Raw genomic sequence first — 22,115 nt, forward strand, 5'->3', positions numbered from 1 at the left:
TTCGTTGTTCGTGACGCTTTTACATATTTATCCTTGCAGAACTCAAAAATAACAAGTTACTCCTTCGAAGTTTAGGGCTACTTAGATTATAGCTAACTACCGTTAGCATCACAACAGTATTTACACTTTAAAAATTTACAATAGCAGTCTCTATAGTAACGCCAGTTTTATCAATAAAAATATTAAATAAAAATAAAAAAATTAATGTTTAAGTTGATGGTGACGAACGACGTCAGTCATGATAGACGACGGCGCCGTTAGCATCGACATCGACATAGTTGTCGAGCAGTCCTTTCGTCGCTCTACATCTGCATCGATGCTCCATCGTCGTGGAATCAAAGTTTGTTGTCGAAGTCATCACGGAGAATCGTCGCTTGTCGAAGCAAGACCCGGAGATAAACGCCCCCCTCGTTAACGCCAGTGTCGAGCCCCTCCTCATCGCCCGCCTCCTTAACCACCATCACCACTACCCTCCTCAATCTCTCCATTTTTGCCCGCGATGTGCTCATGTGCACCTCGGGCATCTTTAATACCCTCATCGTCGCCCTTCTCCTCTCCCCCACCATTGCCCAACACACCGCTACAACCCTTTACAGCCTCCTCTTTGTCAAAGTATACTGATCCATCATTGGGTCAAAGAACCCCTTGATCGTTGCTCTCATGGACCTCCTTGGCACCCTTAACACGTTGACTAGGTTAATCAAGGACACACTTAAAGGCCCTCTTTAGTCTAGCCCTTTACTCGCTCAACCGCACTACCTTCATAGAGCGTGGCGCCATGTCACCCCTCTTCACGTTGGTAGTGAAGGACGGGTAGAGGTGGGTGGTGGAGGATATGATGACAGTGATTACTTAGGTGGTAAGATGCGACGAAAGAATATAGTTGTTCCGGAGGGTTGATGACGTCAACGTCCTAGTGGATCTGGTGATTAAGAGGAGTGGGAGGGCAAGGAAAAATACTGCAATTGTGCTGTTGAATCTAGTAAAGAGTAACAAAGACAAGATGATATGGGATATCAAGGAAGTGGATGAGGTAGAGACAATCATAAAAGCTATGGTCGACGATGAGATGATATATATATATATATATATATATATATATATATATATATATATATATATATATATATATATATATATATATAACTTCCATTGGCATTCATATTCATATTTTTAAATATATTAAAAACTGTAAATATCGAAAATACGCTTTATTATTTTCATTGATATGTATATTATTTTGTTTTCCGCGCTCACAGATGGCACAGTTTCTATTATGCATCCTAAAACGGGCGATGCCCCAAACAACGCTCAAAACACGCGTCTATCCCTCTCGCGCTTGCTTTCGCCTGCTCTAATGGCGGAGGAACAACAGCAGAAGGCCCAGGGGATTCCGCCGCGGTATGATCTCAACGCCAAATGGGACGCCTGCCTCGATATCACCATGCGCCGGCTCACTTACTCCTCTCTCGCCGGAGCCTTCACCGCCCTTCTCTTCTTCAGTGAGTTCTCACCACCCCGATCGATATCTGTTTTCCTTCCTTCCGTTTGGAGCCCAGTGCGTCAACTTTCACCAAGATCGATTGTTTTGTGGGCTGGATGTACTCGTCTGGGTGATCGTCTCTGAGAAATACCCCAAATCGCCTTCGTTTCTTCCAGTATCAAATTGTTGTGTTTCTCTTTTCATTCTTGGATTCTCTTGAGTTTTTAGTCTTCAGCCTCATCGTTCCTGCCTGATCTATATTGTTACTAAAAGTTATAGCTTTCCTTCCCTAGACTCGTATGTTGTCTGATACATGTCCGAGACGATTTAAGTTTGTCTTGCCTTATATGCCATTACCTTCAATTTACTTGCTATGGGTTCAACAATCCCTGATCCTACTTTTCGTTGTAACATCAGAAATTTGTATGCATTCCTAATTTCAGCTGCAGTAATTTTGGGTTTGCTGTTTCCTAACTATTAAGCATTCTCATCTGTAAAGTATTGCTTGTTTTTCATACTTGGCGGCAGTATTGATTCCATAGATAAACCTCGTCTCAAAAAATCCTCTTTCTGATTATGTGACCTATATTCAACTGTTCCATCTTGCTAACATATATAAATTAAGGTTTCACTATTAACAGAAATGTTTCATCTGTTGATCTTTGCATGACTAGTCTTGCATAGTTATGGACGATGGCGACGAATTATAGCAGCATGCACATATCTGAACAGGTTCCTGCTAAAGGGTGAGGAAGGAGAAAGTGCCTATTTCAGCATGGTCCATGGTTGTACAAGGAATTGAAATCTATTTAAATTTCAGATGACAAATACATGAACTTAGTTGTTTATGATTATCTATAGTTTTTGTATGTCAAAATGTTACTACCACCTTATTATAACAAATCACTACTTGAGTAATTTAACATTAGAGTGACTTACTGAACATAAGTACATAGAACTCATAATCCGCTTCATGACTAGGGAAAGAATAATTGTTGTCAACTACTTGCTTCTCACCTGATTCATCGGGCCCATCTTTACTTTTCATGTTTCATTCACACAGGGAGTCCAGTTACTCGATGGGCATCTGTAGCATTTGCTGCTGGAGTGGGTATTGGATCAGCATATACAGATTGCTCATGCATATTTGATGGCTTTCCTCAGAAAGTCTCATCTTCGGAAGTCTCATCCATCTCTTCTGGTTCTCCTTGAGTAAGTTCTCAGCTATTCATTTGTTTCTGCACTTAATCCATGTTTACATATTTGGTATTTTGTTGCTGGAATTTGCATTGTACTGGATTCTAGTAAAGATGCAGTTTTAGGAATGAAGTCAAGTCGAAATGTTACGTTTTAATATGAAATAATAATGCATGTAATATTTTATTTTTGAAAGGAAAATTTTTATTAAACTCCCATCAGGGGAATATCCAACAAATTGGAGTAAAGTGATTGGAAGCATAAGCTCCCCGAAAAATAAAAGATAATTGCTAAAGAGCATGAATGGATATTGTAAGAACATGTGATGATCAAAGGAGAAACAAAATTGATAAAATAAAATGAAAACAAGAGAAAATACATCATTCGTGTATGGTTAATTCAACATGATAATAATGCTTGATCCACATCATTGAAATTCAGACAACATGTGGCAATGTATAGTGCTTGGTGTAAGAAAATAGTTTGACAAACAATGCAAAAGTAGGTGACGAAGTTTCATCAGGAAAAAAAAAATCTAAATTTTCAAATCATAAACCAAAGAATATGCATTATAAAACAAATAAAAAAGCTAGGATGGCAATCATTTCATAAAGTGATTGTGATTGTGGGATACACCTAAGTGGAAAATAAAAACAAGTTTTGGAAAGAGAATTCCGGTCATAAATAGAATTTTAGTATTTAGTTTTAGGATGCTAAATTTAGATTACTTTTCCAGTTTACTGCTGAAATGAGATCAGAAGGAAGGTACCATACAATGAATTTAAAAAATAAGCTTAAAATATTTTTCAGTATCTGAGATGCTATGATTCCCCCATTCGTCAACACAATGACGAATCCAGCCTACTTAAACCTTGCATGATTTTACCTTTTCTTTCGCTGATATCCAGTGTAACTAATATTTCGGCCTCAACGATTGTCATGTTAGCTATTGGAGGCCTTTTCACCATGTCTTATACTAATGGATCTTCTCTCTCTCTCTCTCTCTCACTCACTCACTTTTGTCTTTTTATACAGGAGGACAATAACTGATTGAGAGATTGCATCTGAACACTGAAACCATTGGTCAATTGCTTGGAAGAACTACTAGGTCTTGTGTCAATGTTAAAAAAGTTTTTACTCCTGGATGACTGTGAAGCAGATGTATGCTTTGAGGAAGATTGTAATTTTGGATGTTATGAAAACAGCTTTGTTAAACAAGGACAGCAATGCTGTTGGATGATTTTAGTGGTGACCATGAGGAATCTCTTTGATATATCAAGGTAGAATGCATCTATTGGCTTGAAAATGATTTCCAAGTGGGGAAAATATGTCTAAGGGGGCTGTACTACAAGCTGTAGGAAATAATCTTGATTGAATCAATCTGGGAGATATATGTCATTTGGGATAAATAGATAGTAATACTTGTGATTATGAAGGTGCTAGTTATCTTAGTTAGTAAAGATTTAATAGTTTATTATGAGGTCATGGGCTTAAATTTCATTTTCATCATGTACCCTTTGTGAAAAAAAATTATGATTCCCATGAGATGAATTACTACGGTGAAAAATTCATGAAAAATGTGATCTTATTTAAATTTTCATGAAAAATAATTCAAAATAAAGATCAGATCAATTTTTCAGTCCTATAAGGTGAATTTTAGGACAAAGTCTCTCATTTTGGGTGTTTTCGTGACTCACATTTTGCTTTTATCCAATGGTTTCTTTTTTCTTCTTTTTTCTTTTACCTTAGTCTCAAAAATGCCTTTGATAGGATGCCCAAAAATTCATTTGATATAATATCCAAAAACAGTCACCCATTCTTTATAAGTCATCCGTTCTTTATAGTGAACCAATCCAATTGATTTTATAGTGTTCTTATGAAAATGTTAAAATTAAAAATTCTGGCATAGATTTTAATTTTTTATTTTTTTATTCCTAAACCAAAAAGAATACATATTTAAAAATCACTAAGGATAATAAATTAGTTTATATTATAATTTGAGTTATTATTCACCGACTAGAGTGTTTTTAGATAAGTAACAAAGACATTGTAACTCTATTTAAAGACACGATAAGCGACGTATAGGTCAATTTTTTTTAATGTTTTATTTGAAACCTCGCAAAGAATGATAAATTAATTTGTGTAGTATTTTAAGTTTTTTTTTAATTATAGTATTTTTTATATAGATTTATAGTACTTTTATTAAGATATCAAAAATATTATAATCCTAGTAAGAAACATTTTGATTGGATCTATAGATTGATTTTGGGATCAGAAATATTTTTTGACATATCATACATTTTGGGATTAAAAGAAGTACACAACTAATTACGTACCCTTGTAGTTAGATCTTCTTAGTATCTCGGTCTCTATACTTTAAAATAATTATATTAAAATATCTATAGTTATAAAAATGAAACATTTAAAATCTCTATAGTTTTATCAGCAGAAGGTATAGCAGGTGACAAGACGTGTACGAAAGAGATAAAAAAAATTATTTTTAATTATGGTGATAGGCTAATTATAGATTATCCGTTGAAGTTAGATCATTTTAGTATTTTGGTGCCTTGATTAAAAAAATATATATTAAAATCCTTATAGTTATGAAATTAAAATATTTAATTTTATTTACTCTAACATCATTGATTTTATTGACGAAAGATAATAACACGTGACAACACATGCATGAATGACATGAAAACGATAAGCAAAAAAGTAATTTACGGTAGTGGTAGACAATGACACCGTGGGTGGGTTATTGTGATGGTGGTTGACACTAATAATATGGTGGTCTGCTTTAGCGATATCGATCTAAATATCAGCGATAAGGAGGAAGAGGAGGCAAAACGATGAGATATATACATCAGTGTCAAAAAAGGAAAATGAGGGAGGTGAGGTATTTGCATTGGTGTCGCACTACTCTACCTTTTCTTTCTCCTTCGGCACTACCCTAAATTTGCATCAGCGTCAAATGAGGAAGAAGTGACAGGTAAGGCATCTATGTTAGACGAGGAAGAGGAGACAAGTGAGACAGAGAGGTATGACACCATTCATGGCATGTGCTATTTATTCCGTTAGTAAGACCGATGGTATTATGATAAATGAGGTTAAATGCTTTACTTTTAAATGACAATATATACTAAAAAGATCTAATTACAATGTTAGATCTAATTACAAGGTTAAATGGTATTAGGATAAATGAGATTTTAATATAAATTTTTTAAGTCTAAAATTCGAAATATACTAAAAAGATCTAATCACAATGACAATATATAATTAACCTATCATAATTATTAAAATTATATTTTTATTCATAATTTTCATTCCATTCAAGTGTCTATTGTTATGTGTTATATATTTTCATCGATAAAATCAACGGATAAATGAGATTAAATATTTTACTTATATATTTAACTATATAAATTTCAACATAATTTTTTTAATCTAAAAATCAAAATATTAAAAAATTAACTATAATAGATAATTAGATAATATATAATTAGCTGCAGAAGTATGCCACCAGCAAAAACAAAAAATGGGAGGCATCAATCCGGAAAAGCTCATGTTTTCTGATAATTTGTTGTATATATAATTTAATTTAAAATTTTATAATATACAAAAGGTGACGTCAAGAGAATATCCATAGCTTATAGAATTATCATCGTACCTGAGCCGTCCATTATGGTGATGAGAGGAGGATCTCATGGCTCTTAGAGTTGGCATTGTATGCGATCTAGTTCACTACGTTACGGCAGTGCGAGAGGCGCCAATATGACATTTTTAACCCCCACGAATCTCAAATTTCCCGTATTTTAAGCTCAAATGTTAACCTCTTCACTTGTAGACAAAAAGGTCATTTACGTCTCACTAAAGTCGCTACCGCGGTTAGCAGCGGAGAAGGCCTCAGCTTTCATCCCATCCGCCGCCCCTTTCCCCCTTTTTCTCTCGAGATTAGGGTTTCGATTATCATTCCGACAGAGAGGAGCCCGACCATCGATTTGGGCCTTCAGGTAAGCATTCGATTGCTGATTTCTCCTGGGGTTTTCGATTTGCGCGCATCTCTGTCGTTTGTAGCACTACATTTATTGAGAAGGTTGGGTCGAACAGTTGAGTCTTGGATTCTTGGACGAGGGCTTGATGATGATCAATCAAGAGCCGGCGGGAGAATCCATCGATCTCTTCCGACTGGCCTCGCGCTGGAGGTCGGGCGCCGAATGGAAGAAGATCGTCGAGGAGATGGATTCAGAGCCGGTGCCGTCGCATTTGAACACGATCAACAGCTCCGGCTTGTTCCAGATCGTGTCGACGGACAAGATGTCCGTCCAGTATGTGGGTTCCCCGCAGCATGGGCACGATGTCGGTGTTGTGCAGGCGGACTATCCGGCGCCCACCAGGAGGCTGGCTTACTATTTCGAGATGACGGTGAAGAATGCCGGGCAGAAGGGGCAGGTCGCTATTGGGTTCACTATGCAGCATTTCAAGATGCGGCGGCAACCTGGGTATCCGTATTTGCACATGTTTAACTTAAATTGTTTGCTTTTGATCTGATCTTGAATAGTTTCACATCTAGTTCTGCACTTCGAAGTTTGAAGTATCCTTCCTGTTCCCTGGTTTTCTGTATAAGTTTCTCAGTTCCTGCAGCTTAGGGCCGAATTATCTTGTGTTCTCAATATAACAATGATGACATACTATGTGAAATTCAATCCTTTTCCGGGGGTCCTGTCATTTCAAGTCCCGTCCACGGTGGTGGAAAGGAAGGTAAGGATAAAATGTCAGCCATAGTTCTCAGAGGATACCTATCTCATGTGTCGGAGTAGTACAACATTAAGGTCAATGACAAAAAAAGATATGTGTGGGTGTTAATGATGTTCAAAATCATAGATATATGATGTATATGCCTTGTTTGGTGAGGAGATAGTTCCCATCTTGAGGAAGATGGAAAGTGTCCAGCTACAACCCTCGCTTTGAATGAAAAAAATAGGTTTAAATATTGTTTATCATAGAATTTCCTGGATGAATAATTGGATTCAATTATTTTTTGTTTACATTAAACATATGTGGTTATCATAGGTCAACTGCAATTAGTAGATTTTGGTAATGATTTTTATTTTGCTTAGTTCACATACATGGAATCTTTGTAATATTTTGAAGGGGCATGATGATTGTTAATTATTACTTCACAATTGAAAAATGGTGCCGTTAAGGTGGAAATCATAATAAAGTTAAGAATATAGGTACTGTAATTGGGCCAACCTTTGAGTATGAACGAATTTAGAGAGGTACCTAGATGTTATAGGAAGTGGATGGTCTCCTTTGCCATAACCATTTGTAGAGGCACATGATTGCTTATTTGCAGATAGTGCAATTATATTGTCTTTGGACTTGCATTTTTTGGCTTAACCTTTAGTGGGTGTTCATTCCTCTTTACTTTAATAATTATGGAATAGGTTTTCCCAGACCCTGGTCTGTAAAATGCCAAAATTTGCCAGTTAAAACAAAAAAATAGGTCAAATGCAGAATAATTTTAGCCACAAATTGCTGGGAAGGTGGTAAGAAGGTATTTGACCATATCGAAGATGTGGGTATTGACCAAGTGTTTGACAAAGCAAGTGTAGAAAGCATTTGTCAATTTTGGCTGGAGCATCTTTCCCTCGTTTTGCAGTTTGCTTTTTTCGGTTGAATACTTTATTACCCAAAAACAAGTAATGACATTTTTGCGTGTTGATTTCTGGTTCTTAATTCCTTCTGCAACAAAGGTATTTTTTACTTGCATACATTTAGTTTTAATGAAAATCATGTTTTAGTTTTGCAAGAAAAAAATAATTTTCTGTTCTGTTGCTATTTCAATTTTTCATGAACTACTACTTTCTGTGTAGCTGGGAAGCTAATAGTTGTGGATACCATGGAGATGATGGATATCTTTATCGTGGACAAGGAAAAGGAGAATCTTTTGGACCAACATTTACAACTAATGATACTGTTGGTGCTGGTATCAATTATGCATCACAGGAGTTCTTTTTCACGTAAGTCAATGGATTGTTTAGCATAAAGAAATTGTACCATTAGCTACTAGGATGGTTGATATTTCCAAAATTTTGGAGCTCTTTGAGTTCATATATGTTGTCCTAATTTACATGCTTGTGTTGCGGAGTTCAGGGATCCTTAATCTAGTAAGCAGTTCTCGGATTTTGTGAATATTTATAGAGATAGTTGATTTATTATCATGGTTCACCTTATCGATCCGTATCAGTGTACTGACCCCTTGTCGGTATGACATGTACCGACATACCGACACATGGTATGGTGAGATCTACTGATAGACTGATATGTACCGCACATATCGATCCCCTAGGTACATACCATCTGTACCGAGCGATACATTATGGTACGGTGAACCTTGCTTATTATTATCTTGATTTTTCGTGAACTGGTATCTATTATCTTGATTTGCATCTCTATACTTGTCTAGGGTTGACTTAGATGATATCCCATCTATCTTTTCGATAACTAATTGTCTGACTATGTATTGTATGTAATAACTTGAATCTTTAATCTTTATGTGCAGAAAGAATGCAAAACTTGTCGGAACTGTTCCGAAGGATATCAAAGGCCCTCTTTATCCTAGCATAGCTGTTCACAGCCAGAATGAAGAGTATGCTGTAGTAATTTGTAATATGAAATTGATAATGTTTCTTTGCTTTTAAGTTGTCTATGTAATCTAAGTCTTCCTAGTGGTGCACCTAATTTACTCCTGGTACATTCATGCAATGTGTAGGCTAATTAGAATCCAACTGCACCATTATGCTGTAATTGTTTTTCCCATAGAGCTTTCTTGAAGATTTGTTGCAATGGTAACATGCTAGATCTCATCAGTGATGAGAGGTCCAAGTCCAAATAGGGCACAGATTTATCATTCTTGCTTGAGGTTTTTGAGGAAGAATTAGAAATGAGTAAAAGTTTCATGGGTCCTAATGTTTGTTTTTCTCACTTTTTACTAATTGTGAAGATTATAAATGAATCTGCTAAGGTTTTAGACTTGTAGGTGGGAAGTGAAAAAAAAAGGGGGACTAGATATTGCAGATTGATCTAGCAGCTATTTTTGGTTTATTTTGTCTTTGAAACAAATTTGTTAACTTAGGGGTTTTTAAATACAATAAATTTTATGCAATTTTTTTTCTGAATATAGTAAGTTGTCATATATCAACATGTTCTGCATTTTTACATCACTCACCAAGATTATCCAATAAGAAGAGGGAAAAACACTTATGTTTAAGTCTTTAAGGTGAACTCGATTATTAAGGTATCTTGTTGAAGACTTTCTACATGGAAGGAAACTTATTGCAATCAAGATCCTGCTAGTATAAAATATCATCTTTTGAAACAAAAATCAAAGTGAAGGTTCTTCAAAAATGGTAGATGTGATAATTATTTTAATTAGTCCTTAATTTAAAAGAACTTACAATTTAATGTTTTGAACTATGTTTTTCTTTTTGTACTTAGGCCATCTATGCATCTGGTATTATTTTGACGATTTTCAGGTCATTTTGTGAAACTTATAGGCATCGTAGTGTAGGATGCATATTGTAGCTATTTAAACAGATTTATTTTATTTTATTTACTGACATGTTCACCCTTATGTTGTAGAGTTACTGTAAACTTTGGGAAGAAACCATTCCTTTTCGACATCGAAGTAAGAATATTCTTCTGCAGTGTTGATCTCCTTCTTAGTCTGTTGCTTAATCACAAAGATAACTGTCCAACTTTCTGTGTATGATAGTTATATGGACACATGTCTAAGCGAACAATAGTTATGTACACATGCGTGCCAACCTGTATCTGTTCTTGTATGCAATGGACGAGTATTTCATATGGATGTTCTGATTCATGTTAACAAGTTAATGCTCATCAACTATTCTTTGCCTAGTTCTTTTGATCTCATATTATAGTGGAAATACTGGGTTTTTGCTTTTGCTACTCAAGTAAGCCAACCAAATTTGTACTTAAGCCTAACATAGCCAATAGAACTTTAGGCAACCTTTATTAAAAATTTGACCCACTGGATTTTGGCTGCCTATCAAGTAGTTCAACTACAATGTGACCTAGTTCTGCATTGTATGCATGTTCTAATAATTATTAATTTGATAAAAAATGTGGCTCTATAAACATTGTGGGCAACTACTTTTCATAAAAGTTTGGTCTCATCCTGGTGTACTGAAAGTCCTATATTTGGTTGGTCTTGTATTATATATATCTATATAGGATGGTGGATGCTTAAATGATAAAGAATAAAGGGATAATGAAAAGACATCTATAAAGCTAATAAGGAAAACACACTAACAAATTACTCTATAGATACTTTAATAGTTAAGAAAGACGACATTAGTCACAAATAAAATTATGGGGGCCTGTCGCCATGATGCCATTCCTCGTTTGATTCATCTTCTAACTACAACACTTGACCATACACCAAGCTAGTCGTTTTAGCTTGACCATACATCACCATAGGGATCCCTATTTCTATACTGTGCTTTAAAGATTTACAAAATCATAAAAATGAGAAAATTTTGAAAGTTATATTACAACTAAAGAAGAGGCAAAAAGAGCTGTAATTATGATAAGATACACTAAATATAAAATCACGAGATATCACTACGTTTTAGTTCTTTTGCATCTTATATAGGTTTCTTGAGGTACCGAAAGATAACATCTGTATGATCTCTGGACCTGATAGAAACAACAACTTTTCTTTTTAGCATCTTGTGTTTTGTAAGATTTTCTTAGTTGAAACAGGTTATGTCTTTAAACCCAGTCATATGATTGGCAATGATGGTCTTCATTCTTGCATTTTCTTAGTGCTTTCAACTTTCTCAGAGACAATCCTGTTTTTGTTGACCAGGGTTTTATTTTGGAAGAGAGATTGAAACAGCAGGCAATGATTGAAAAGCTATCCTTACAACCAAATATTAGTCACTGGTATGTTTGCATAATATATAAACCATCTCTCTCTTATCATTACTTGCTTGTGTGTGAAAAAGACAGTGACATGGTGATTTCCAATTATATAAATCTTTTACTGATGGATTTATGTGTTAGACATCCCACTGTATAAAAATACCATAATACATTCCTAACTTGGTTATCTTGTCTGCAATTCTAATTCTTACTTCTAGAGAGTTGATTAAATAATGCTTTTGTTTCTGTTTCGTGTGCTGATTATATTTTCTGTATAATGTTATTTTTTTTCTTTGTCTGTTACTTTGTTGATTTTTCACATTTCTTTTGCTGAAGCAGTATGACAAAGTAATTTGATGGATGATTTGGTGAAGGGGTGCAATCTGTCTTTGAAACTTGCTGAATTTGTTAAGATACTTGTAGAATTTTTATGTGGCTTAACCAACGGAATGGTTCTTTCATATGACACTATACAGAGGAAATCTAGCCTACAAAATGCTCAAAGACTTAAAGATAGCTTTGTGGTCATATGCATCCTAATCTAGCATGATAGTTTTAGAAAGTTTGATTCCACTTGAAGGCTCTGCCTGCCAACCCGTAAAGATTTTGTATGACTAATGATAAGTGACTTCTTGAAGATAGTGTTAACACTTGGTACTTAGTTATCATGGTTGTCTAGGTGTTCGGCCTTAAAAACTGTCTAAGCCATCACATCATGGTTTTTTCTTAGATGTTCAGCCTAATAAGTATGGCCATCACACAAATCCATCTGGCCTCATTGCGATCACCACCAAAATTTACACAGGCACCCTCCTATCAGAAACATGTTCTTACATGGAGGTAAACATACTTCAATGAACATGCAATTTAGATTCTTTAATCACACTCCTTAAATGCATTGCAAACATCAATATTCTGCCCCAGTTAACATTTTGACCATGAGTTTAGAATTCCAATGAGATTGTCAAGAATTGATGTTCAAAATTCACTCAGACGCAGGGACCTTTATATATGTAATAGATTTTCAACCTATGGTTCTGGACTCCTGTCAACTATTTCCATCCTTAATTCCCAATTCTTAGAATAATAGTTAGCAGGATTGATTGATCAGGATTCCGAGCTTCAGTATTCAGCCTTTTTAAAAAAAAAAAATAATTAATTATTAATTTTTGAATTATATTTATTTTCCAACAAATTGAAGATCTTTATGACCATCTTTCATATGTTGCAAGTATACTGCTTTTGTTTGGTTTCTTTCTGAATATATTGGATAGAAATTGAAGATTTTGTTTCCGCAGGATTGTTCGTTCTTATTTGCTGCACTATGGCTATCAAGACACATTGAAGTCATTTGATCTTGCAAGTGAAAATACTTATCCTTCAGAGTCTATGGCACAGGAAAATGGCTTTGATGATCAAGGAGACATGTATGCACTTGATCACAGAAATATTTTGCGTCAGGTAGGAAGCTACATTCTAGGAGGATATTTTAGATTATAAATTTATATTCTTACTGGTTGCTGTACTAAAAATCATTTGTACTATCATGAAGCATGTATTCTGGCATATTGTCCATTTTATGATTCATGCTTGATTGCAGTGAGATTTATGCAAAATCACACACTGGTTACTATTACATATCATATTGCAAACATGTTCAAATCTATTTAGGAGAAAGGACAAGACTTGTATGTCAAAACAACATCAGAATGGAAACTCCTAGGTCTATATATAGCCAAATCACGATGCTACCTTTAGGGAACCTCTTCAAGTTTATTCACTGTTTCATTCAACATCTTTATCATTTTCGGGTTCAATACATCACAAGCTTTATAAACTACATAGGTTGGCTTACTATAACATGACATTACAAGGAGACTTTGTTGATCAAGGGAAAGTGGTCATTATGTGCTTGTTTAGGGGGGCATAATGCTTAGTATGGTATATTTCTATGCATAGCCTTGTCTAAAATTCTATTTTGAGGCTAAGTGATATAATGAAATTTGATCTTTATCTATTACATGTCATCAAAAAATATTTCCAATCTGGAAATTTGATCTTTTAAAGAAATTTCTATTCTGAACTATTTCCTCAGATGTACTGATTACTTTTGGCATTCATAACCAGGACATGTGAACTAAGTCTATCTTTTTGTAAGTTTATTGCATTACAATACTTCCCAAAAAGACGAGTTGAATCAAATGATTATGTCCTACTTTCTTTGAGCAGTGAAATATCTATCATTTGTTAACCAATTACTTTTCAATAATGAAGCTTATCAAGAATGGTAATATTGATTCTGCATTTCAAAAGCTTCGGGAATGGTATCCTCAGGTTTTGCAGGTATGTTTTGAACATCTTTAACACCATATGTATTTAGGATCTGCTTCTTAGTTTTGTTTTTTTTTCCTGCTTTTCATTCTTTCTGTTAAATGTTGTACTGTGGATGGCACTGCAAAGGGCAAAAGAAAAATGTCTTTTAAATGATTACATAAGAGAACTATGGGTTATCTAATACAAACTATGAACTTATATATCTAATTGAAGTCACTAGATTAAGTTTCTTGGGAATGTTTAACAAAATTCTTACTCCAATCTAGAATGTCTGGATTCCCTTCTGTTTATAAAAGATTCGGGGAGGAGCTTTGACGTTCAGCTAGGTGGGGCAACATTGACATGGACAATTGATATGCTACTAGTTATATTATCATTGTCTTTGTAGAACATGGTACAATTTTAGACCCTTCATACCATATGAAAAGGCAGAAGGCAATTTCTACTTGAAGTTTGTATTGCAGATAATTCATGCACTTGATAGGGCAGAGTGACAAGGAAAATAGAATATTGAGCATCAAACAGCTTCTAACAAGCAAACTCCAATAGGTCTAGAGTTGTTTGGTCCATTCCAGTGCTTTAGTTGGATCAGTAAATATCAGCCCATATGTGCTAGTTTGAACAGGTTTAGGGTTTTTAAGAGGAGACTACCAGGATGTTGTCTGGTGCAAGGATTTAGATTTTGGTGCGATAATGTTTTCTGTAACCGATCATATCAATATGGTACCTATAAACTAGGTAATGTGCCTACTTGTACCGCTTGGTATCACTAAAACACTAATAAAAAAGATACCAATTGGTATATATGATCTATTACTGGTCCTTGGTCGAACTGGTAAATAATGGTCCATACTGATATTGTTACAATATAGATTCGTTTCTTGATCTGGTGTTTTTAGAAAAATTGAACCACATCTTATTCGTTAGCAGAATGTTTGGGTGGTAATATTAACCATGTTTGTTTAGGCATGTCTAAAAAGGATCTTAAATGCACCTTTGAGAATGTGACACTCATACATTGAGAAACATGAAGAAAGAGAGGAGTGGCAGGGAGTTCAAAAGAACAAAATTCAGAAAATGGAAGAAATGTGTGATGGACATTAGGTTGTATGGTGTAACTTTCATCAATGCAAATAAATATAAAATATGTGTTTATAACATAGGCTCCTGGAAATAGTTGGGAACAATTGCTTACCAGATGTAAATTTGTTAATTTCTACTGATGTGCCTATGTAAGCTATACTGGTTACTATATATCAAGTATTTTTTCAAGTTGGAATTCAGCCTGTTTTCTCTGGCCAAATTTCAACAAATAAGCAAAGACTATTTAAACAACATATGATATCAATGACCCAGGTTTTCTCTGGCCAAATTTCATTTTCTGCATTCATGGAAATTGGAATTCAGCCTGTGTTTGCAGTTCCATGGTGAAGATCATTCTCAATGATGAACAAAGTGAATTTCAAGTTTAAGGGAAGGTTGTCCTTATTAAAGATAAATTTGTTCATGAAGTTTGTTGTTGAGCAAAGTTTTAAATCTCAATACTAAACATGTATTGATCTTGGTCAGACCAACACGGGTCCAGTACATACTGGTATGCTGATGCATCGTAGACTGGCATATAGGTCGATACCAAGCAAAGAGAGAGGAAAAGAACGGGAGGGTAGGAGAAGAAGGTGTAGAGCAGGATGAGGTGGAGTGGAGGAGGAGATGGATGAGGAGGTAGAGGAAGACGTAGAGAATTAGAGGAGGGAGGAGGAGGTGTACTGGAGAAAAGGAAGGAAGCATCGATCTAATTGCACGGCAGCAGTGACACAGTGGGATGGGGGCAATGAGGTGGTGGATTACTGGGGTGAGGCAACAAGGAGGAGAAGGAAGAAACGAAGGAGGAAGGGAGAGAAAGAGAAAAGGAAAGGTTTTAGGTTATGTGGGAGGAAAGACTCGAGGAAAAGGAATGACAGCCATTAAAAATATATAAAAAAAATGATAGGGATATCAGGCGGTAGGCTTACTGCCAGTGCCCCCAGTTTTAATTATCAAAAGATAGTGGCAAGTCTGGTTCGGTAGGGTTATTGTGTGGTAGAATCTGGACTGGACTAGGTGAAATCATCTGGTCTGTATCCTTTTTTCTTATCAGATCAGTAAATATTAGTTGGTACTGACTGATCCAATTGGTTTTTTAATTCTTGTTATTGACACATCATCAAGTTACAAAATACTCAGGTACCATAAGAAGAAAAACTGCATTATTGAGAGGAACTTGGTGATCAGTACAATATGTTTTTTAATGGGAACAATGATAAGTACCTTTCTGCAGCATGATTAACATATGTGTGGAACAACATTGTGCACTGCTGTTTTAACTTTATGTGATACCCCCATAAACCATTGTTTATATTACCAGGCTACCAGCAGTTGCAAAGAAATTGAACTTGTGGTAGATCCTCTGGATAAAAAAGTAGGCGAGGAAGCATACATACAGACTTATTAGAAATAATTGATCTTGTTGACCAAACGACACTCTTATGATGCTTGATAACAAAATTTATTAGCAAATTTTGTTCGGCTGAGTTAATTTTTGGCTAATTTTTAAAGTCAATTCAACTTATGCATTAAAGATATTATAAACCATGGCTGGGTTAAACCTTGCGATTGAACCAGCGTTTGAGGTCTAGTTCGGTCTTCGGTGCTTTAGTTGGTTCAATCGAACCAACTAAAGCACCGATATCGGCGTGACTTCCCTAACCCTAACCCTGCTTGCCGTTCATGCTATTGCCGCCATTTCTCGTTGTCGCTGCTGCTGTCACCGCTCTCGCTGCCGTCGCCGCTCTCGCTGCCGTCGCCGCTCTCGCTGCCGTCGCTACCGTTGCCACTGTCTCCGCTCGCTGCTTCCACTCCCGCTTCTGTTGCTACTGCCGCTGCTCGCTGCTACCATTGCCATTGTCTCCGCTCGCCGCTTTCGCTCCCGCTCCCGCTCCCGCTGCTTGCTGTTGCCGGTGCCGCTGTCGCTGCTTGCCACTCCCGCTGCCACTGCTGCTACTCGCTGCTGTCGCTGCCATTGTCGTCGCTCGCAACTGCTGCTCCCGCTCTTCTCAGTCAACACCCTCGATCTTCCGACTCTTCTCTTACACTCTTCTCCTCTTTCGATAATATACTGTTAATAGTATACTTTATACTATTAACTGTATACTAGAAATAGTATTTGTATTTATTAGATTAATTTAATAGCATATTTTTATTTAAAAAATTAAAAAATTATATTTATTAATTATGTTATATATTTTTATATTTTAACGCCTCACTTCGCTCGGGCGAGCGCCTAGCATCTCGAGCGTTTTTGGATCTTGGCGTCTTTTGACGCCTAGCGCTTTTTAAATCACTGCTGTGCTTGGCTTAGCCAGTAATACCATTGAGGTCTGCCAATACCATGACATCGGACTGGGGTCAGAAGTTTTTGACAAAATTATAACTTTAATATTCATGCTGCTAGACTAGCTTCTTGCACACTTGATCTGGTTTTAGGTTAATAAGATGGATTGTATTGCTTTTAAATGGGTAGATTTTTCTTAATCATTAGACATCTGAATTATTGGATTATCATGTTTTAGTTCAATTGAATTATGATGTAATTTTCTGCTCATTATGTTATTGTATATATCTAACTATAAGTTATCCTCATATTTCTTTTTTAGTGTGGCCCTGATGAACTTATTCTCTTGATTTATAGATACTAAATTATTGATCTTTTTATTGGTTTGGCACACTTGACCTGAACCAGTAGTTGAAACAACAATAGGTATGCTATGGCATCGGTACCCCACTGGTTTAAAGGCCCTATGACAATTTTATTATGCGACAGTGAAATCCTTGTAAAGGATATGATGAATTCTGGTTGTTTGGAAAAAAAATTGAGCCATATTCTCAGCTTTGCAGACTTTATGTTCATTTTTTTTGTAATATTTGGGATGCATGATTGTTCACTTAGTTTATCGATTTGGCTTTTATTGTCATTTAGTATAAACTTTAGAACCTGAAACTTTAGTTTGAGCCTTGCAACTAAAATGACCACCAACTTGCTTTTTGCAGGATGACAAATCGTTGGTCTGTTTTCTACTTCATTCTCAAAGGTTTATTGAATACATTAGGGTAAGGTTTGAGATATCTTGCAGTATAGTTTTGTCTACTTCCTGTTTTATTTATTGTAGAATAATTTGTCAAGTTATGAGTATGTGTGGAATTTTCTTTTTCTATTCAGAATTCTTTGAGATATCTCACAGTATAGTTTTGTCTACTTCCTGTTTCTTTATTGAAGAATAGTTTGTCAAGTTATGAGCATGTGCAGAATTTTCTTTTTCTATTCAGCATTCAACTACTGATATATTCTAACAACATATTTAAGCTATCCCGTAATTGATATCTGATACATCTCATTGAGGATGTAATTGTACAATTTATCCAACGATTTTTGGCTTAAAGATGAAATTTCTTTGCTTGGTACGAACACAAAATTAACCAATAGATTCCTGTACCAATGTTTTCACATGCTCTGGTTAGGCTGCCTAGGCCATTATGATATACTCACCACCTATGCGTGTGACTTTTTCGAGTTTCAGGTTAAGCAATGATCTGAATACTTAGATGAATCCTAGGAAACTAACATGTATGCCTAGATGGGACATAGGAAGCTACCCAGGCCCCTAAGGTCTGCTCTTTTTCTTAAGTGGTTCTTTATCACAAATAATTTTTATAGATAGTAATAGGATTTAACTAAAATTTAATTTTATGAATTCAATGTTTTCCATTTTCAGTTTTCTAATGAGCGCAATTATTCTTTTCTAACAAGATACAATGAAATAGTTTTTTTTTTATGCATTTGTTCATTGAAAATATAAAAATGAATACATTGACCGGATAAACTTCTTTATTATGTTTTTTTTTGCCACGACACATGCCATTCTATCTTAAATGTTAATACTTCTTGGTATCTTAAGCGTTTATACTTCTTGTTTTGTTCTACTACTTTTGTTTATGCTGTATTATAAGGAGAGTCTTCCATCAAAACAACTTTAAAGCGACTTTTATGTGAAAATTTAACCAAGAAATGTTGCATGCAAAGAACCCTTAGATTGATCTCTATTGAAAGGTTAATGGACGGTGACTGCTTATGATATATTATATACTTTCTTGGAACTTAATTTTTATGTATCTATATAAATTTACACCTAATGTCCACCTATGTTCCTAGACCTTTTGCATGAGGCCTTCAAGAGGTCGCTGCCTGTTGCTGAGGCATTTCAACTATTTTTGGCCATACTGCTGAAATCTTTATAACATCATCATTCCAGTTTCACAATAGAACTACCACAATAATTGAGATCACTTTCTTAACAGACCAGTTTGGGGCATCTGGCCTCCGTTCATCAAGACAATCATGCAAAATGTTTCATCTTAATATAGGCTGCTTTTATTAGTTGGTCAGTGGGAGTTCCTCTTTCCATTTTCATAGGCCATGGTCACTAAAAGCTTATCAACTTGGGGACTTATTGACCTAAATATGTTGAAGTCTGTTCTTACAGGTGCAAATGCCGTATGAATCGGACATTCATTACATGAGATGAAAAATGAAATTCATGCCATTAGAACTTGTTGGTAATTTAGATAGGATTTTGTTCATTGACTGATAATTAGTTCCTTGGACTATTGTGGTATTCTGGGTTCACATTATGAAATTTCCCTAGATACAATTTGATCAATTTGGTAATTTCTGTTACCATGTTAATTGACAACCCCACCTTAAAAATGATTTCCCTTGTTTGCTTTCCCATCCTTTAAATTTGTGTGAAAATTGTGACGGGTGGTTGTAGACACTAGTATCACTGTTCTTCGTCACAAAGAATATTTGCATTGATGCTCTTCATTGGCTAGATCCACTGGCAGTAGTCAGCTTTTCTGTTTTGTCTGTTATGAAATTGTTCTCGTACATTGTATAATATCTGCACTTAAATGCCAGTAAGTTGGGTATCACATTTTTGTTTGAGAATATTTTGCTATAAGCTTTTAAAGTTAATTTACCCACAAATTTGGCTTGTTATGGTACCTGCTATGGTGTTGGTACTTTATTGACACTGTTGCTTTGTCATGCCTATATTGTTGGATGTCGTAGGTTGGACAGCTGGCAGAGGCAGTATCTTATGCTCAAAGCGAGCTGCAAAAGTTTTTCTCAGTAAAGTCTTATGTTGACCTCCTTCAGGTATTACTTGTAGTCAGTTTCAATTAATAAATTCCATGGTCTGTTCCGTCATGGCCAGGTTTATCTTCAGTTCATTCCATCAATTGACCTCTATGCATGTTTCTTCATGGCATAATTTATATCATAGTTGAAGTTTCTTCATGTTTTCATTTATACAAACATTACAAGTTATTGAAATTGAACTTACTGGATTAATCGTTGTCACTAAAATTGAACATTGTCCTGTTTGCCTTTTCATCTGTCCATCACTAAAGTATTTCACTGTCACTAAAATCCAATAATGAAATTATTGGATTAATCATTGTCACTAAAGTATTTCATTGTTGATGTCGCAACAGTGAAATAAGAACCAAGTCCCCTATAGCATTTGTTCCTAATTAAGTTGGGAAAAAAAAATATTTGTGCAGGATGCTTCTCTTTCATATCCTGCTGCATCTAAAATTCGGCAATTGTATTTTTAAAAGTTTACATCAATCGTGTCAAATTCTTAATATTTGACATCCCCTCTTGTGTCCTTTTATGATATAGGACGTTTCTGGGCTGCTGGCCTATAAAGTGCCCGTGGAATCAAGTGTGGGTTATCTACTGGACGGACCACAGCGGGAATTTGTTGCTGATGCAGTAAATGCAGTTGTTCTATCCACAAACCCCAATTTGAAGGACGCAGATCGGTGTCTGTACTCGTGCCTGGAGAAGTTACTGAGGCAACTCACGCTGTGCAGCTTAGAAAGAAGGGCATCGAGCGAGGACCAAGGGGAGGCATTTTGTCTCCATAGAGAACTACAAAGTGGTGGAAGGGCAAAGTGCAGCTAGTCTTTCGTATTATTAATTGCCCTCTCACTGGTATGATTCTGTGTCCCACCCAGCTAGTCTTTTTTATTATTATTTATTATGTTTTCTTTTCTTTTTTTTTTCTTCTGGGGAGATAATTACTGGTGGAGCATGCACGATATTCTTGTCTGGCTGTCTTACATCTATCTACAGTTGTTTCCGATTCTGTTGTACAGAAGTTCTACATCATCAACTTGTATGTTGTTAGATAAAAAGTCTGTGGTTTAGACCCGTTAATGGAAACTTGTGTGCCCGATTTGGTGGTAAATGTGTCAAGTTTGTCTGTTGTGATAATTAGTCAGCTTAAAGTATGATCATGCATGCATGTGGTGGTGTATCTTGATTGATATATCAAGACCTGGGTTGCTGCCTTGTTTTATATCTTGCAGCTTGCAGCTTGCAGCTTGCTTATTACTTGATTATAATTAATTATATAAAGGTTCTTAAATCAAAACTATTGGAAGAGTGATGATTGCCGATTCGATTCGATTCGATTCGTGTCTCCGATTAGGATGAAATCGTCTTTGTTTGGATTTCGTCGAAGCGATCAATAAAAAAAAAAAAATTAATCTCGTTGGTGTAAAATTGCATAATTTAGCGGTTCCACGTTTCCAATTCCGCGCGTGTCGATTTTATTCTATTTGGTGAGGTCGGTCGTCTCTTGGGTGTGGGTCCCACCACATAGGCGGGACCACCCAACGTCTCGTGTTAAGCCCTACGGTCGTGTAGATCTTCTTTCTATCTACGACGGCAAACTCATTATCCCATCTTCTCCTCGTGATCTTGGAAGAATCACGTCGCCGATCAAAATCGGAGTGTTTTTTCTTTCGGGATTTTTAATTATTTTTATAATCACCTCTGAGAGTTTCCAGAGAAGGATCTCAGGATATTACTGTTCGCTTGTTGGTCGATTACTCTGTCGTTATACGCAAATTTATCCCTCGAAACTATTTACTCCAAGCTCACGAGGAGCAATGCATCGGATTCGAGTCATGCATCCGATAATTGAGTTCACTGTTATCCATCATCTGCATAGCTCGGTTCAAAGAATCAATGCCAAGAAATGAC

At 35.8% G+C, this 22,115-nt stretch overlaps 1 protein-coding gene across 2 annotated transcripts; it reads left to right on the plus strand.

The window, feature by feature from the left end:
* The first annotated feature begins 6,542 nt into the window (after positions 1-6,542).
* On the plus strand, positions 6,543-21,315 carry LOC135622770 (ran-binding protein M homolog). Of its 2 annotated transcripts, none has more exons than XM_065124932.1 (11): positions 6,543-6,690; positions 6,788-7,179; positions 8,557-8,703; positions 9,246-9,332; positions 10,325-10,370; positions 11,577-11,653; positions 12,931-13,093; positions 13,907-13,975; positions 18,053-18,112; positions 20,130-20,216; positions 20,745-21,315. In XM_065124932.1, exons 2-11 carry the CDS (start codon positions 6,818-6,820, stop codon positions 21,027-21,029), a joined length of 1,383 nt encoding a protein of 460 aa, XP_064981004.1. In that variant the 5' UTR covers positions 6,543-6,690; positions 6,788-6,817; the 3' UTR covers positions 21,030-21,315. The 2 variants fall into 2 exon arrangements, with proteins under 2 accessions (XP_064981004.1, XP_064981005.1); XM_065124933.1 differs by having other exon boundaries at positions 6,556-6,690; positions 6,774-7,179.
* Positions 21,316-22,115: the final 800 nt, after the last annotated feature.

Source organism: Musa acuminata, chromosome BXJ2-9, assembly GCF_036884655.1.
Source record: "Musa acuminata AAA Group cultivar baxijiao chromosome BXJ2-9, Cavendish_Baxijiao_AAA, whole genome shotgun sequence".
Lineage (NCBI taxonomy): Eukaryota > Viridiplantae > Streptophyta > Magnoliopsida > Zingiberales > Musaceae > Musa > Musa acuminata.

Coding starts and splice junctions, on each gene's coding strand:
- LOC135622770 (XM_065124932.1), top strand. CDS start 6,818: ATGATGATCAATCAAGAGCCGGCGGGAGAATCCATCGATCTCTTCCGA. Junction 11,654..12,930: donor CAACCAAATATTAGTCACTG/GTATGTTTGCAT, acceptor TTGTTTCCGCAG/GATTGTTCGTTCTTATTTGC. Junction 20,217..20,744: donor CTTATGTTGACCTCCTTCAG/GTATTACTTGTA, acceptor TTTATGATATAG/GACGTTTCTGGGCTGCTGGC.